We start from the raw sequence: 19066 nt of genomic DNA, 5'->3' as shown, positions 1-19066 counted from the left end.
TCCTCCAGCCATTTATTATGTTGAATATAACCCTATACACCAGGAGTTTGAACTTGAGGAGGAATTGCCCCAACACAAATACACACAACTGTGATTGGGTCAGAAGAAATCTCCCTTCCTGAGAAAAGAGGTTCATATTTTTCACAGATGGTATCTGAATCACATTATAATTTGGAACTAAATGTCAGAGTGATCTGAAGAATGAATAACACGAAATTGAAAAGCTTAAGGGAGGTAGCTTTTCAGAGTTTGTATTCTTTTATTTGTCACTTACTAGGGAAAAAGTTGATCTGTTTCAGATGGCGTATCTCGCCGTCACAGGTAAGCTTAAGGAACAGGGCTGTGGTCTTGCTGGGCTCCTTATTGTTGAAGTTGGTTGTTAAAAACATGCCAGCTGTGAATCAGGATTCTGTTACACTATGGAAATGCAACAGCTGAAATTACTTTTACCGTAAAAGGGTTGGTCAAAGTTGAATGATTCATGAATGAAAGAACTGTAAACGAGAATTTTCAGGTGGACTGACCGAAATAATGCAATACTATATCAGCTGTGGGGAATATTTGGATGACCTCTGTGGATCTGACACATTAATTGAGTAAAGCAGGCACTCTTATTAAGACCGATTATAAATGTGTTTGCTTGTGTGTGAAGGTTTTGGAACTATTAATATTAAGTTGTGAACATTGTCCATCTCTGATTTAAAAAGTGGACTGCAACAGGAGCTGTCCCCACTGGAAGTGCTGAATTCATTGCTGCAAGCCACAGAGCCAATTGTGTTGAGACAAAACTTGCTCTAATGTGTGGCTTGTTGCTGTGGAGTGTTTGGGGCATCAAACAGCCTCAAAAATATGACCTGCCATTAAAATTCTGGTTATTACTGAGCACTAATCAAGTAACTGGAAATAAGCATGATGATCAATTGACTGGAAGGGACTGCAGGTATGTCATGGAATATGGACAATAAAGAATGATTATTGAGATTTTTCACAGTGAGCTTCCCCTGATGGACATTAGACCAAACAAAACTTCAGAACCATTTTTTTGCTCACATATCCAACTATGCAATTTAATGAGTAAATTCATTTCCCCCCTTCTTGTCTTGAAATCTTTTTTACATCCATCTCTTCCGCATGTGTTCTGCTTTCAAACTTCCTTCTTCTATATTGCTTTGGCTCCCCCTGCCTTTTTGTTTCATCTTTTTTCTGTCTTCTGGATTGTTGCTGTTTTTAACTCTTTGCTTTTATATTATTTTTCTCCAGTTTCCTTCCAACTTCTCAAAACACTTTCAGTTCTTTTTTCTATTACTGCCCTCCAAAACAACAACAACAACAACAACACACACTTCATATTGTTTTTGACTGGGCAGCAGAGTCTCACAAGGGGCACAAAGTAACATCTCCCACTCACCCTACCTCCTAGTTTAGAGTTCCCATGCTATAGTCTGGGGTTCAGCCTCCTTTCCAGTCCATCACTCCTTTTACGTTATTACAGCAACCTTGTAGTGCACACTGTGTTTGATCCTTAAAGGATGGCAACCGTCTCTTCCCTTAACCTCCTTTGCTTCTGGGAACAAAATGCGCTGAGGCTCCTTGCTGATACTTACTGATACTCCTTGTGCCATAGCAGCAGCTAACTCCCCAGTGTTTTCAACTTTTCTCATGACTTTTGATTGCAAGGGTGGTGAAGGACAATGGCACGGAGGCAGCTGACATGCCAGGGCCTGAGGCAGGCTGGTTTTGAAGAATGAAGGAGTGAAGGAGTGGAAAAAGTGTTGGCATCAACCTTTTTGATGACTGTGCCTGCCGCACTAAGAATTCACACACCTTCATGTTTTGAAAACTGAGCCTGTAAAGTAAAATCTGGGTGTTGCTGCAGAATCCTGCAGAAGTGCTGCCTTCCCAGATTATATTTTTAGCTTTCACTTTGGGGCGGGGTGTGTTGTGTGCATCGTATTAGTCAGTTTATTTGATATGCTTTTCACCACTTCCAAACCCGTTTTTTTTTGTTTTGTTTTTGTTGCATTCACCAGTTGCAATACCTTCAGCATATTTGTCCTTGCAATATTCTTTGTGACTCAACTCTCTCCCTCCTGAGATCGGGGTGGGAAAGAGGACACACACATTGTATGTAAATTTACCTGATTGCAATTGCAGAACCTATTTGTTCTATTTGCTAAAATGCCTCTCCATATGCTGCAAAGAATTCCAGCCATGCTGACTTTGGTACTTTGAGGTATTGATGGTTTCTCAGTTGTCCCTTTTCACTAACCCCCAATTTCGCTTTGACTATGACTGATTAGCCATGGCATGCCCATGGTGTTCCTGTTTCAGACAGACCATCACCCTGATTAGCCTTGAAGAGCCTATAGCAGCAAAGAGCCTCTCCCTAAGAGTTAAGTGAGCTTTGTTCAAAAGCAGCAAGGAGCCTCTTGATTTAGATTACATTTTATGTGGAGCTTTCATCGCTCAGGCTGTCCAAGGTAAGCTGTTGCGTACCTCTCCCCCACCCACGCCTTTAAAGTCAACGTGTGGTCTTTCACCCCATTGAAGAAGCTCCTGTTAAAAAAAAAACTGTGGCACTTTCTTTTCAAAAAAAGTATGCAAATATCAACCTGATTTAAAAATGTTTAGACACTGAGAAAGAATTAAGTATTTCTTGTCTATGCAGCTAATACTTGGTGTGTGCATAGATTACAACATGGAATTCGGATTTAATAGTCAAAGAGCAGTAGAGCTGCAATGCAGGAATCACAATAAAAGCATCTGTGGGATGTATGGGAATGTAGTTAGTAAAAAAAAAGTAAAGTAAAAGAAATTGATTTTTATTTTATTTTATTTGCCTTGGAGATGAGGTGGAAAACCCTTTTGGCACCACAGTATCGCAGTAGGGGACCCATAGGCTAAGCCATTTTAATAATAATAATAATAATAATAATAATAATAATAATAATAATAATTTAAAACGACAAATTATGGAAAGGTCTTGCAGGCTCACAGAAGCCTCTTAGGAGAAAGATATCACTCTTGGGTTGGTTAACCACCCTGTTCTATTCCAAAACCATTATGAAGTTAGTTTCCCTTTGTGAGTCTGAGCATAGAATTACTAAAAGTGAACGTGGCAGTCACTATTTACATCATGTATATATTGAATTGGACTAAGGTCTTTCAGACCTAAAAAGTTGGGTTCCCACAGAGGCTTACAAAATCTTTTTTCATAAGCCCAACACAGAGGCTGATGTTCCTTGCAATGCCTGAAAACCTATACAGATTTGGTGGTGTTTTTTTTTTTGACCAGAAGTCTCTCATATCTATTGTGACAGGAAAAGCCTTATCACTTTGAAGTCAATGGGAGGGTTAGCATTGACTTCAATTGAATGAGGCTTTATTCAAGGAAAGTGCTACAAGAGCAAAACCAGAACATTTCCCCCCTAAATTAGTGCACTTGTAAGGCAGTATGCAGCACTGCTCATTTCCACCCCTCCATTACATGCCATTTCATAGGATTTTCTTTTTTGCTCTGAATTTTTGCTTATAACCTAAAAAATGTTCCATAAAGTGAAAAGAAGAGTGGACTTTTGTGTGTTAGGAAGGTGGCTTCCTTCTGTAATAAAGGAGTGTTTCTCAAACAGTGGGCAGGGAACCATCCAGGGCTTCCTTGCTTCCTCCACTTGCTAGCACCAGCAACTCCCAACATGCTAAATAAAATGAGCTGGAAGATAACAGATATTTGGGTTTAGGGGGGGAATGAGGTCCCCCTTTTCTAAAGGGAAAGGGCCAGAGAAACTTTTGAATGACAGGTAAAACATTACAACAACAACAACAACAGCAGCAGCAGCAGCAGCAGCAACAACAACAACAACCTCGGACTAGAATAGCGGGAAATGGGAAAAGAAAGCTGTTACAGGAGGAAGACGTGAATGTAAAAGGAGCAGGGAGGAGAGAAGCAGACAGTCGGAGGGGAACAGAAGACAAGTGTGAAAGGAGGAGAGAGGAAATGGCAGGAGATGAGCAAAAATACTTTGAGCAGCATGCACAGGGGAGGGGGAATAAATTTTTTTAAAAGCCTGCTTTAGAGCCTGCTTTAGAGCCTGCTTTAGAGCCTGCTTTAGAGCCCTTGGTGCAGCAAATCCTGGTGAGAATGGGGAGGCTGAGTCAGAACTCCATTTCCTTGCCACATGGAAATTGCTGTGGCAAAGAATTCCCAAAGAGGGGTCAAATTACAGTATAAAATTGCGTAAGTAATTGCCATCTGGTTATGGTAAACTCTGGCTCCGTATGCTGCCATTTTGTTATTAGCGTCATCTCCTGTGCGGCCGTTTTGTGATTGGAGGGCCTCAGTCATTGTTGGTTCTCTCAAGTGGGCTCTAGGGGGAGGGAGAGAGAGAGAGAGAGAGAGAGAGAGAGAGAGAGAGAGAATGAATCACTGTATTAAGAGTGTAGACCAGGTATCCCCAAACTTCGGCCCTCCAGATGTTTTGGACTACAATTCCCATCTTCCCCGACCACTGGTCCTGTTAGCTAGGGATCATGGGAGTTGTAGGCCAAAATATCTGGAGGGCCGCAGTTTGGGGATGCCTGGTGTAGACAATAGGGCAGATGCACAACTCTGTGTAGCCAGAGTGGCAGGGTGCACATGCAATCTAAAAGGTGGTGCTGGGAACTTTGTGGGAGTCTCCACACTCCCCAAGAAAAATAACACCACCTGTGGAGTTATAGGATCATTGTGCCAAACGTGAAGTTGCCCTACATTGAGTCCACCTGGTCCATTGTTTCATCTGGCCCAAAGCTACTATCTATTTCAATTGGCAGCATATCTGACAGGCGTTTTGCAACACAGAAATGTATGATATCCATTTGAAGTGGAGGTGCCAAGCTTATTCTGCATTCTTAAATGCACAGTTCTGCCACACAAATAACACCTTAAAGATACTGAGCAACTATTCCAAGTCTGTAATAGCTTTTGGCACCATGGCTGCAGAATAGTAGTCATACTTCTGTAATATCATATTTATCCTCTATATGAAGTGCCAGTGAACTATATTTATTAAGGGACCGTTTTTAATCACTATGGGCGGTGGGGGTAGGAGGTGAGATTCTTCTCTGGGAACAAATCTCATTTCCAAGAGTCCTTACAAAATGAGCCATAAAATTACAATATTTCAAAGTACTTCGTAATTCCAGTGCAGGCGGCTCTTCATCATGGAATATGAAGGCTCGGAAAATACAGAACTCATTAGATTAAAATAAACCACCTACTGCGAGGAAGAAAAGCTTATTTATCAATATCAATTTTGTTTCTGATTACCCTGCATGGCAATTTGTTACTACCAAGAATTATGATTTGGGTATCATTCAGTCCCAAATGAAAGTGTGTTTCCTGACTCTTAGTTTTAATTTCTTTTGAAATTTACTTAGTTTTAAGGCCGGTAGAAAATGATGGTTGGTAACTAAGTAACATGTCAACAAAAGACACAAAATGTTACAAAGCATGGAGTAAACTTAAATTAGCCATTCCTTGGCTTTTGGAATTACTGCTGATTTCCATTGTGGCTAATATAATCTTAGGTGGTAATAAAAGATTTAAGGCTAGTAACCTACGATCACCTTGATCGTTCTCATGCAAGGAATATAATAATACAGTCAGTGGGTCAATCCTCAGACTGACACAGACTCGGGAAGATGTGCTGACCCAAGACTGTATTAAAAAACAACAACCCAGGGGTGTTCTGTATGGCCATGTTTCTATTACTTGAAGAGACAGAATTTTCCCGAGAGGAGAGCTGACATCTGGTAGCAGAGACCTGAAAGCAGAGAACAGAGGCTTAGATGTAATTGGACACACTGGTAAACTGATCTCTGCAGAAGAAAGTTTGTCACACTGATACCTGATCCTGGCCTTGCTACACTATTCAACCGAGAAGTAAAACAATCTCTAACAGAATGCTCTCTGGCAATTAGTAGGCATGGGTTCAGACTAGCGGTGCATCAGATCTGTTCCTCTTTTAGGGTGAACCTGCACCACCATGTCCCCCCCACCCCAATAATAACATGGGCAGGAAATTAAGTTCTCCCTTAATTTTATATCCTGCATATGGTAAACTCAATGCTCAACAGTGGAGAGGTCGGGGGAAGTCCATACATAGGAAGGACCTTGTACGGCTGTCCACATATCATTTCCATGCAGTCTTTAATAAATAGGTTAATCTGCCATAGCTTTACTTTATCACTCAGTCTGAGCCCATTTTAACTGGCAAGGGTCTATTTTAACTGGAGGGGCAGCAAATTTAAAGGCACACTCATTTGTTAAGGCTCCTTTGATTCTAGTGTGTCCCTGTAATAAGGGATGGGGTTGGGGATTACAAAAGCTGGCCCTTCATTGGTGACTGGTTGAATTACTTAAATTTCACATGCCAGGTTTATTTGGCTTCTACTGGACTTCTTGGTAGTAACAGCACACCTTGTACAGGGATCCAAATTCTCATATATATATATATTTCATGTTATCTGGATTATCCAGCATGAACTAAAAGTCTTGCACCCATCTCAAAAATGGGTGGTTCAGTAATAATAGCATTGAAAACAAGAGAGGCAGCTTAATTACTACAAGCCTTTTAAACTTCTGTGGTCATACTCTCTGTAAACACTGTCCTGGATGGCTGTCATTGCAAAACCTGAAGCTAGAATCATCCCATAATAGCTTCCTAACCATATTTTGTGCTTTCTCACTCATATTGTAAAATAATAATTTGACAATGTTGCACAAGAAGATTATTTCCTTTTGATGTCAGAAAGAAGACAGATTAGCCTGAATTAATACTTCATCATGGCAGGCGGGCCTTTGAATTGGTAATTGGCATCGTCTGGTAGAGGATGTAGTAGTAACATGAGCAGTATACAATTTTTATGTCAAAATGTTGCAATTGTAAATCTATCTATATATATATATATAAATGTAAACTGGACATGTGGGTGTGTCTCCACTTTTCTCCGAAACCGCTTGACCGATTGCGTTCAAATTTTGACACAACGTCCCAAGAGAATATGAGAGTGACCCCATACTGTTTACGTAGAAAGATGTCACACCTGGGCCACGTAAAAGCCCCAAAACCATGTGTTCCAGAACTCACAACTCAGATGAAAGTGCATACTGGGAGTACAGGAGAGGTTGCAAAACAGTGCCCTCTAGTGACGGCTACACTGGTACTGCACCTAGGAAAGCTTCCCTCTCCACAGCATCTTGGCTCGGCTTTCCAGACTGGGCCGAGTGGAGGTGGGGGTTCGCCTGGGTGGGGGGTGGGGGGAGGGGCGGGATAGGTCATGGGTCGGGACACGGTATGCCCAGCCACAGGGATAAGCCGGGGGGAGGAGGGGTGGCATACCTCAGGGGGTTGGGACAGGGTGGGGACAACCATAGGGATGAGCCAGGGGTGGGGGGAGGAGGGGATGGGATAGCTCATGGGTCGGGACAGGGTGGGGGGAGTCACAGGGATGTCCCTGTGTAAACAGAACACGCGTAAAACATTTCAACAAAATGAAGGGGGACTCTGAGGGGAGTCTGATGGGGGACTCTGAGGGTCCATTTAACAGACTGAGCCACAGCAACACGTGGCCGGGCCAGCTAGTGACAAATATATATATGGATTGGAAACCTATCTTATGGTGGCAAGTGTGTCTCAAGACTGAGCAGGGACTATGATACCTTGGAATTCAATATATTATTCTGGAATCCAGTAAATATCTCAGATTCAGACTAAAGATACCACTTATGGAGTGGGGTCTGTGAAGCTGCTTGAGTTCACATAAATGACTTGCATTTGCTTAACCTGAATTTCTGATTTTTCTTGTTTCTTTGGAGAGGCTGACCTCACCACCCTGTGTGCCATATCCTAACCTACTTTTGACAACCCCCTCCATTTCAAAAGCATTTGGGCATGTGCCGTTGCTGTGGTGTGCTTTCTTGGGGGTGGGGGACGAAGTCTTAAAGCTATTGTGGCGTCATGTACCTAATTTCAGGTTTCTTAGGACTTGTTGCCATAGTTTTGGGAAATCACAGTAATAACAAATGTCATCCAACAATCCCCATTCCTAACACCATGCCATTAAAAAGAAAAAGGAAAAGGAAAGATGCTTTCTAGATTGAAGCATCACCTGGGTGGAAACCTGAAACATTGATGAGCGCAGAATTCACAAGCAACTCTAAAGAACTGCTTGCATAATGTAAGTAATTTGTTTAGAATAGACAACGCAGGACTAAAAGGGATGCTGCTGGTTCTGTCTTTGTAAATAATGTAAATTGCTTTTCTGCTTTTACTGCTTTTAAAGGATGCTCCAAGGGGCGAGGGTGGAGAGTAGAATTTTCTCTCTCTCCAAATCCAGCAAGCTGTCACTGAGGACTGGGCTTTCAGCATCTTCCTGTGCTGGAGTCACAGTTGGCTTTTTGGGGAGCACCAAATGCACCTCCTTGGTGAAGAGTTCTATCATCCAAATGGTTTCTTGCACCCAAATTTGAGTCTGCCTTTTGTACTCTGACCGTGTCAGGACTCTCAACAGCAGCCTGTGGTCAGAAACACAATGGCATTGGTCCGAGGATAGTAGGTGTACCTGGAGTCAAAGCACAATAAAGCCTAAGCAAGCATGGTCCAAGAATCAGGGCAGGATGATGAGTCAGTGAAATGCATGGCATAATATGTAAGATTATTAAGAGCTTGGGAGTAGAAAGTCTTGTGTTGTTCCAGCATCTACGAGACCTAAACTGAGGGCTTATTTTGCCTGGTGCCCCAGATTCTGTCAAGGACCAGTGTTCCGACAACTAATTACTCCTGATCCCCTGAAGCCCATTTACTCATGAGCAGCTCTATTACACTAGAAATGGGGTGAATAATCATTTGTTGGGTAACCACTTGAGCCTGGGATTTCTGGTCCGTAAGATAAAAATGCCGACCTAAACCACAGGAGTTCAACACAGAATTCCATGCTATCTGAAAATACCATGGAAATGACAGAGACACCTATTTACTAATGCCCTATTTTTACAATTGTGGGTGGGTGCGCAAAATAACAAAATAACACGATGGTCTTGGTTCTGTACGCAAAATTAACAAAATCCATTCCCTAAAACAAAATGGTGATGGCTGATGCCAATATTGTTGTAGCAATTGGATATGGAGAACTGGGGAGGGGGAGAATAGATAATGAATGTGGGATGGTGGTGGGAATTACGTGAAGTTTGTGAAGCACAAGTAGCTGTTCGTCATGCCTTCCCATCCATTCAGTAATATGGATGTATAAATGGAGAGTGCAGATTCATGACAAAACTACGTCAAGGCCACACCAGGAAGAGGGACTCAACCGTTCAATAAAACCATATGGTTTCAATAAAACTATATTATGTAAGTGAATAAGTGTATGTGTATAATAGGCACAACGTCTACCAAATGGATCTTGCATTATAATTTTAGCCTATTTTTTTTTTTCAAAAAACCAAAACTCCAAAACCTGGTAATTCCTTGTGATTTGGAGTCTTGCTTTTCTTTCTTTATTGGAAGTGAGATGCTTTTGACTGATTTTTATTGTTGGGGAAACAACATAGACCCACGGCAACTTGATGCTTCTAAACATTGTGCTGCCATAATTCATTCTGTCTCCTGTACCACCAGCAGTGTAAGGAAATGTGTGCTCAAATAATCTATGCCTGTGATTTTCCTGGAGCCATAGTGGGACGCTCGCGTTGGTTTGCATGCTAATGTTCTTCCCGGCACATCACAGCTGTGCTCAGGTTGTGAAACAGCTAGCACCAATGATGTACCCTCTACCGAGTGCAGTGCAATAGGATTCCTTTTGCACAAGCCCCATCGAAACGAATGGGGTTTTCTTCTTGTTTATTCAATGCTCATTGAATTTAGTAAGGCTTGTGCTTTTGCTATCTGGCCTCGCACACACCTTGAATTGGATGAATAGACAAGGGCAGGGAAGATCCCTGGGAGACACCCACCAATTTATCCACTTCTATTGAGAACAAGCAAAGCTACTTGAGTAATCCTGCAAGGTTGCATTGCCTACACCTCATAATCTGTGTATTCAAGACCTCGGAACAATTTAACAGGATTAATAAAGTGTGATTGCTCCTATCAGTCTCTAGGTGGAGATCACTGACACAGTCTGGAAGCACAATTTCAGTGCTGTCTGTGCCTAGGCTGGAAGCCAGGCTAGCTGTACTCTTCTGCAAATGCAATTTTAATTATAATATTCATTATTCACAGCTGCATCAGTTCAGACTTTTCAATATTTGCTACCAAAGCAGCCAACGTTCTATGCCTTGCACATTTTGCTATCATCCACAGTCCATCATGAAACTCCAGTGTATAACAAAGTGGCCCTCAATCAAACCATTTCTACCCTGTGTTCTAATGGATTCTTGAGAACTGCCCTGTGGGTTGGTGCTGGTTTGTAGACTGAGATCTTAATCTTTTCTCTCTCTCCCCCCTCCCCTAAATTCAGTTGTTGGGTGAGAAGCTTTTATTCCCCTTTCAGCAGCAAACATAGCACTTGCTGACACAGCAGTGTGTGTGTGTGTGTTTTAAGAGTAATGGATGCAATGCCTCCTATGCAGCAACATGGGGCAGGTAAGGAAGCAGGATTGTATCAAAAAGAGCAATACTCTGCTGCAGAGCTGAGTTCATTGTGTGTGTGTGTGTGTGTGTGTGTGTGTGTGTGCGCGCGCCCCAAATAACTAATGTGCATTTTGTGCTCAACTTTTGAGTCCAATCCCCCCCCCCCCCCGCCTCAATACATTCTGAGGTGTGATCCTAAGTTTCACTTGATGGCATGAGTGCACTTTGATTTAATTAAATAAAGGAGGACTGAAATGATAATGATCTCTGTTCTCCTATTTTAGGAACCATGGAGTGTCACTTTTCTGCCAGGATCATTTTCCTTGCCCTTCTGTTCTCGGAGTGGGTCTGCTTGGGTAAGTCTTTCGGTCATTGCTAATCTATTATTTCTTCTCCCCTTTCTTTTTTGCTTACTTGAGTACCAGTGGGTTCCTAGGGAAGGGTTGATGTAATCCCTGGCTAACTTCATCACTAGCCTGAATCTGAGGCCTTTTTTCCCTGCTTGTCATACCCAGGACATGTTTTTCCACCGATGGTTATTATATCTTAAAATCTTTAATAGGTTGTCTCACTTTCAATTCTCCTTTCCATAATGCTAGAATTCACTCAGTCTGTTCAGCAGTAGCAAAATTGGTAGAGCATGAGACTCTTTAGCTCAGGGTCATGGGTTCAAGCCCCATGTTGGGCAAAAGATTCCTGCATTGCAGGCGGTTGGACTAGATGACCCTTGGGGTCCCTTTCAACTCTAGAATTCTGTGATCATGCATGGTGGCTGGCTGATGATCTAGGAGAAACATTTTGCCACATTCAGGCAGCTGAGTGATTAATATGGTTAATGTGTGAGAAAAGGCTCCGTATGAATTTGTCCTTCAGTGGAACTACTGGAATTTCGAATTAAACACACACACACACACACATACATACATACAGAGAGAGGGGGGGAGAGAAATTAATAGATGAGGTTAACATTGCAGAGATAACAGTCTTTTTGAAGCTTTCAAAGTTCAGTTGTACAGAATAAGTTTTTATTGAGGTTCAGCAAGTTTACACCTCCTGACAAAACAAGTCGAGCTAAATAACCACCCTGAGCTAAATAAGCATCTTATTCTAGGAAGCACCTGAGACTGCCTCCTTTTGTTCTACTGATCTTAGTGCTTTCCCCTCCCTCCTATGAGAAGCCTCATGCCACTTCCAACAAGCCACACCTGCCAAAATGCCCTTAGAGCAATGTGATGCAGCAGGCTGTTGCTTTTGAGGCATTCCAGGAAGTGCAATGGCATAAAGAGGGGAGCCTTGTGCTGCTGTAAGCAGCCTGCATCTTAAAAAGAATAAAATTAAATAGAAAAAGCAGGGGAGGGGGAGAGAAAGCTTTGGCACCTTGTGAGGTAAGTAAAGTTGGTGACAACTGCTCCTGAATATTTTATGGATGTTCTCCCCTGTCATGATTTTTCGGAAGGTTTTCATTTTGTTCATACCAACATATTAGGATTAAAATACAGTCAAACCTCGGTTTGCGACCACCTCCGTTTGTGACCCCTTCAGTTTCCGACCACCGCGGACCTGGAAGTGTTTACATCCGGGTTCCGCGGCGCTTGGATGCGCGGAAGCAATCTGCGCAGCGCATGCATGCGCAGAAGCGCTCTATCGGCGCTTCACGCACACGCAGAAGCGTGCCTTCGGCGAGCGACCAGTTCGGGGAGCGACCGGCTCCGTGGAACGGATTGCGGTCGCAAACCGAGGTACCATTGTAACAGCAACAGCAACAATGGCACAACTCTGGTTAGTGCCCTTCAGTTAATCATCCTGCCTCACGCATGTGGGAGGATTCTGTAATTAAGCAAAAACCTTAAACTAAGGGAAGTAATTCAAAGTTTGATTCTCGTGAGATGATTTAGCTGCTATTTGTGTTAGTTACTTCAATACAATTGTGTTAATGGTCAGAAGGTGTTGTATCTAGTGACAACTACAAGATTCCTGGTTTTCCCAACTGCAATGGGAGCAATGTGATAATTGTCCCAGGATGGCAATTGTTGTTGACTTCAGATTCCTAACTTCAAATGTAGGAACTGGGAAAATGCTTGTATTCGAAGGTGGCGTGATCTGGCTCAGTATAAGGTGTAAGTAAATTCGGAACAGCCCCGCCACCCAATTAGCAGTTGTCAACAATGAAATAAGAGCTAGTTGGTATTGCCACTGCTAGAGAAGTAGAGCCCCAATAAAAGAGCTTTCCACATAGTGAAAGTGTCTTGCGAAATCATCCATTTGTGTGAAGATTTATATTTATTTATCATATTCTGGGAAACATGCATTTTCCATTATACAATAAAATCTATTCTATTTTTTTGCACATAAAGTGCCTTATGGTGGCATATCCAAATGAAAAATGAACAGTGTGAATCAAAAATGTTCTGCTTTGGTCATTTACCATTTCTTGTCTAATGGTAACTGAGCTGGCAGTGGCTAGCCAGGAAAGAGATCTTGGGAAGATGGTGGATAGCCCAATGAAAATGTCAATCCAGTGCATGGTAGCTTTTGAAAATGGCATATTCCATGCCAGGGGTACTTAGGAAAGAGATTGGAAATAAAGCTGCCAGAATTGTAATGACTTTATGGAAATGTACAATTCAACCACATCTGGCATACTGTCTATGGTTCAGGTCTATGGTTCACCCTGTCTCAAAATGGATATTGTAGATAGGGTTGCCAGACTCAATAGAGGACAGGACTTCTGTGCCTTTACTTGCCCTGCTCTCTTTTGAGTCTGGAAATATTAAAAGAGAAACCAGCAGACCCTTTGCTTGGAAATTAAACAAAGGGTCTGCTGGTTTCTCTTTAAGGTTTCCAGATTCAAAAGAGAGCAGGGCAATGAAAGGCACAGAAGTCCTGTCCACTATTGAGTCTGGCAACCCTAGTTGTAGAGCTAGAAAATGCTTCACATAACCCTGTCCAAGCCATTTGGTCAGGAAGAATCCCTGGGGTCTTCTTTCCATTTGGGATCAGGCTGGTGTGGGATGGTTGTGAATGGTGGTTTGGGGTGGGGTGCTTACCTGACCTCCTGGCTGCCACTCATGAGCCTTGTGGATACATATGGAGGGAGAGGTCTGGTGGGGGAGGAGTGGAAAGAGATGGGGAATCTGGTGGAATCTGACCCTGGGAGGGCCCAGCAGAATGAGAAGTGTTCATTGAGACCTGCTGGAGGTCTCTGCTGTTCCCACTCTGTTTCCTGGTAAGCAGCAGTGACTTCACTATCAGGAGGGCAGGTAAGCACTGCCACCCCATCCCACCCTCTGCTACTTGGTGTGAAGACTGGGAGAGAGGACCTTCTTGGTTGCCACCTCTCACGATTGGAATTCACTTCCCAGAGAAGCTCACCTGGCACCAACTTTGAGGTCCTTTTAGTGTCAGGCAAATATTTATATGTCGCTGTCCGTGGTACTGTGTCTTTAGCTTTCCTGTGTGTGTGTGTGTGTGTGTGTGTGTGTGTGTGTGTGTGTGTGTAATATCTGCTTCTTCACTGCTTTTATATAGTGATGATGACCTGGAAGTCTTGCTGCACTGGAGGGGCTGACTATAAGTAGACAATAAGGTGCATGAATTTTGTCTGTCAGCAACTAATTGCCACAGTGGTCAGATGCAACCAGTATGTTACTGAAAACCAGTTGCTGCGGAGCAATAAATAGGAGAGTGCTGTTGCTTGCATGCCCTTCTTGCACACTTTCTTAGGGCATCTGGTTGGCTGCTCTGAGAAATGAGTTACTGAAATAGATGGGCCATTGCTATGATTCAGCAGGGCTTCTATTGGGATGTTCTTGCCATGCTGAATGCTCTTCTGCAACTCAGAATGAGTAACTTGGTTGGGTACACATCATGACAAGACTCCCATGATAGCACTCTTGCTATATCCAGATAGGGTGCTTATTTTCTGGAAACCATGTGATACTGGAAATGCAGGGCTACAGACCACTAGTGTGTTCTCTCTCTCTCTCTCTCTCTCTCTCTCTCTCTCTCTCTCTCTCTCTCTCTCTCTCTCTCTCTCTCTCTCTCTCTCTCTCTGTGTGTGTGTGTGTGTGTGTAAAAGAAAGAGAGAGAGGAGTGGAGGAATGAGTGATGGCTGTTAGTTTGGTGTAGCTTATTGTATTTTCCTTCCCACTATAAACTGCAGCAAGACAGATCTTTTTTCCCCCTTCCAAGCTGTGCATGCACACTGATTCAGTTCAGTACAGCAAGAGCTGAGTCTCCAGTGAAGTGGCATATATCCTATGCTAGCCTTAAGGGTCCCTTCTTCTTCCTCCTCCTCTTATTTTTCATCGTCACAGGAGTAGCTTGGCCATAGCCAGGTATATGCCTTTTAAACTATGCAAGTCATGAGTTGGGGGGGAACCCTATCCAGTTGTACTATTTACTATCTTAGTGCTTGACTGGAGAAGGAATCTGTAGCTGCTTTGGCTTCTTAGCAGCACAGAATAAAGGTGAGGGCAACTTTTGGTGCTGCAAAGGGAGTTGGAGATGCTGGAGGAAGCTATGAACTAAGGAGCGCAGCCGAACACTCAATTTGCCGTATCAGAAGTTGCCTCCATTTATCCAATGTCACAGTTTCTCTGATAATGCCTTGTATAAGAGCAGAGAAACATATCAGAAGAGAGGAGAAATGGGAAAGAGCAGCACCCCTTTCCCATGTGCTTCAAACAGACTTCATGTTACCAGCCCAAATAGTTCTTAATATATGCCCTGTAATAAATAACACCCCTGTCTCAGCTATAAAGTGTCTGTCTTCAACTGGGATGCTTAAAAATTCATGGCATTCTGGCAGCCAGATAAAGGAGGCTGCTTCTCATTTTTTCCCTCCTTCTATTGCTCTGCTGTTGATCCCTCTGAAATAGTAATTTGCTGAGCAGGGGGAGAAAACAAGTCATTAAAGTTAGCGACAATGTGTTGAAAAGATCAGCAGCAGCAGCTGCCTAAAACACCACCTGGCAAGAGACTTCCACGTGGTGGGATTAACAGCCTAGCACTAGTGAACTCCCAGGTGTGTGTGTGTGAGAGAGAGAGAGAGAGAGAGAGAGCCCACCTCCCAAATTACAGCACCCCAGTAGGTAGCTTTTAAAAATACGTTCCTTGTAGGAACACTTTCAAACTTTGCTGTCTTCAGATGTCAAAGGGCTCATTGAGACAAAGAATAGAAAAGTGGCTTAGGAGTAGGGCTGGGGCAATATATCATCTAAAACCAGTTTGAAGTCCTTATCACGATATTGGTTTCATAAATTTTGACCTGGCAATATATTGCAGACAGCATTCAAAATTCGCCAGGTGCATTTTGCCCTTAGATATCGGCCACTTGCAACCATGTAAAGATGCCCAGACGCCAGGATAGCGTCTGATGTCTCCACCATCTGGAGATGCCTGCCTGGGCATCCTTGGATCTTACCTGTTTTCACATAACTAGCAACACATCCTGTACAATTCTATCTGTGATATGTTATCTGCACAATCAGAACAGATTTCAGGGACCCAAAAGTCGTACTGTATTGGAAAATACGACTTGCGAGCCATCTGGCCCCCTAATGGCAACTAAGCATTTCATTTTGGAGACTATAACACTGGTTTAAGAAGTCATTTGGCACCGAGTTTATATATTTGAGTTTCTCACATGGTGTGTATGCGCGCGTGCGTGCTATACAAAAATCACAATGTGGGGAAAACCATGAACCAGCCAATGCCTTATTTCAGACATTGTGATATATCAGTACATTGCTATATAAGTACATTGAAGGACCAGTCATTCTGGACTCACAGCTGTCCATGGAGGCACTGGTCAATTCTAATTCTGTGTCCAGGGCAGCTGTCTATCAGCTCCATCTGGTACGCAGGCTGAGACCCTACCTGCCTGCAGACTGTGTGCATGCTCTGGTTATCTCACGCTTGGACTACTGCAATGCGCTTTATGTGGGGCTACCTTTGAAGGTGACCCGGAAACTACAATTAATCCAGAATGTGGCAGCTAGACTGGTGACTGGGAGCAGCCACCGAGACCACATAACACCGGTCTTGAAAGACCTGCATTGGCTCTCAGTACGTTTCCGAGCACAATTCAAAGTGTTGGTGCTGACCTTTAAAGCCCTAAATGGCCTCGGTCCAGTATACCTGAAGGAGCGTCTCCACCCCCATCGTTCTGCCCGGACACTGAGGTCCAGTACTGAGGGCCTTCTGGCAGTTCCCTCATTGCGAGAAGCTAAGTTGCAGGGAACCAGGCAGAGGGCCTTCTCGGTGGTGGCGCCCGCCCTGTGGAACGCCTTCCCCTCAGATGTCAAAGAGAAAAACAGCTACCAGATTTTTAGAATACATCTGAAAGCAGCCCTGTTTGGGGAAGCTTTTAATGTTTAATAGATTATTTTATTTCATTTTTCTGTTGGAAGCCGCCCAGAGTGGCTGGGGAAACCCAGCCAGATGGGCGGGGTATAAATAATAAAAATTATTATTATTATTATTATTATTATTATTATTATTATTATTATTATTATTATTGCAGTGTCTAGCTGGTGATATAACATAAAGTTGTAAACTAGATATCGCCCAGCCCAACTGGCTGCCTTATATAGTCAGCCCATGAAGCACATTGCCTGGAAGTTGATTTCCAAGGCTTCAGACAGATTTTTCCCCAGCTCAGGGACTGAGCATGGAATCTTCTGCATGTGCTCTATCACTGAGCTAGGGCCCTTCCCTTGCCTCCAGGCTTTTCCAATCTAAGGGATCTAGATAGGAATGAAATCTACACCCCATAGCTGGAGCATGCATGCTTTTGGTAGCCTGGCAATTGGGCTGCACCAAATGCTGTAATATGGCTGCTTAAGAAGATCCTGCCATTAACATATCACAGCTTTTGTGCTAATCGAGAAAAGTGTGGCAGTCAAGAATGAAGGTGATTTGCCCCATGGAAAACTGGCTGTACATCAAGTATTGCAACAAAATCCTTGGTATTCAAAAGTCTGCTTTGTATATGGCTGGCGGTTTTCAGGAAAGCTGCTGCCCAGCAGGTTACACAGTGCCTTGGGCATCCAGTAATCGTAATCGGCAGGTGCTCTAAACTAAGATTTCAAAACTTAGCATGCCACAGAAATGTGTTATTCTTTGGTCTTGTAAATATATTGCCCCCATGGTCTCATGCCTTTCCATCTCTCTAATCTGCATCTTAACATCATTTGCTTCCAAGCTGAAGGAAATAAACCAGTTTTGTGTGATGGTCTAACCCTCTGGAAAAGTGAATTGGCATTACTTTAAAAACAAAACAAAACAGCCATGAGATTATGCTTTGAATTATTGTTACTGTTCTGCCAGCTCCTGAATGCTAAGGTGCTTAGATTTCAATACGGTATATAAGAGAATATTTGAACGCAGACCAATTTATGGTGATAGTCATGACGGCTGGCTTCGCAAGGGGGGGGGGACAAAACCAAACCCTTTCAGGCTTACTCAGCTAGGGTATTCTTGGAACATTCTGCTGCCTTGAAAGGGAGGGGGGTTAGGAACAGTTCACGCAAAATACAGCCTTAGGGTTCAACATGTGCACGTTTGCTAGGCAACACACCTGCATTAGGCTTTGATCCGTGGTTGTTGGACAGGCAGTAATCAAAGTGAAGTTCTGCACTATCTCAGCCTAGAGAACTGGCTCACACTCAACCCTCATTTGAGCTCAGCTGAGCCAAGGCAGGGACTGTGGCAAGGGGGTGACACAGAACTAGATGAGTTGAGGGCAGTATGCAGTGGAACACACACACACACACACACACCTATAGTCACTGCTACAGGTACATTTTTTGGGTGTGCATGAGAAGTAGCTGGGGATTGACAACTGCTGCCAAGTGCTTTTCATAGGAGTTTTCCTATAACCATGTTACTTCGGGAAGCAGATATTTAATAATGGCATGTACTCAACAGTTCCCTGTCTGGGGGAAGCGAGTATGTTGAGGACAGCAGAATTATATTTGGTGTTGTTTTATGAAAGAGTTTAGGCTGGAGACTTCTGTGCCCATGTCTGGTTGTTTCCAGCAGCTCGAGTTTATTATAGAACCAGCTAGAGGGCCAACAAGACATTGTCCTTGGGGTGCAGTGAGATGGTAAAGCTGATGGAACAAAAAAAAAAACCAACCCCACAAAAGTTCAAAACTGGGTTAAATGAGTATCATCCAAGAAGTTAGCTGACCAGCAGAATTCAGTGCAGGAGCTTACTAACTGGCTGAGCATCAAAACTGAGATTCATCCCTGTGACTTAAGTTTAATATACTCATAGTTCAAGACACCCAGATTGCTAGAAACATCTGAAAAAAATGGCACCCATTTTGAAAACAAGCCTTAACTCCAAAGGGGTGGTTGTTTCCACATTCAGGAGCAAATTAAAACTTGATAAAGATCTAGCTACACACTATTATTATTTTTAAAAGCCTGGAAATTGTGCAATTGTA

At 43.1% G+C, this 19066-nt stretch overlaps 1 protein-coding gene across 1 annotated transcript in view; it reads left to right on the top strand.

The window, feature by feature from the left end:
- The window catches only part of CDH23 (cadherin related 23), a 397278-nt gene that overhangs the window by 12623 nt on the left and 365589 nt on the right, over nt 1-19066 (top strand). The window contains exon 2 of the mRNA XM_060274909.2: nt 10895-10966. Coding sequence (XP_060130892.2) covers nt 10900-10966 — 67 coding nt within the window. The 5' untranslated portion in view covers nt 10895-10899. The remainder of the gene's footprint in view (nt 1-10894; nt 10967-19066) is intronic.

The sequence above is a fragment of the Zootoca vivipara genome, chromosome 5, assembly GCF_965207765.1.
Source record: "Zootoca vivipara chromosome 5, rZooViv2.hap1.1, whole genome shotgun sequence".
In the NCBI taxonomy this organism is placed as follows: domain Eukaryota; kingdom Metazoa; phylum Chordata; class Lepidosauria; order Squamata; family Lacertidae; genus Zootoca; species Zootoca vivipara.
This window is presented reverse-complemented; position numbering and strand designations above follow the sequence as displayed.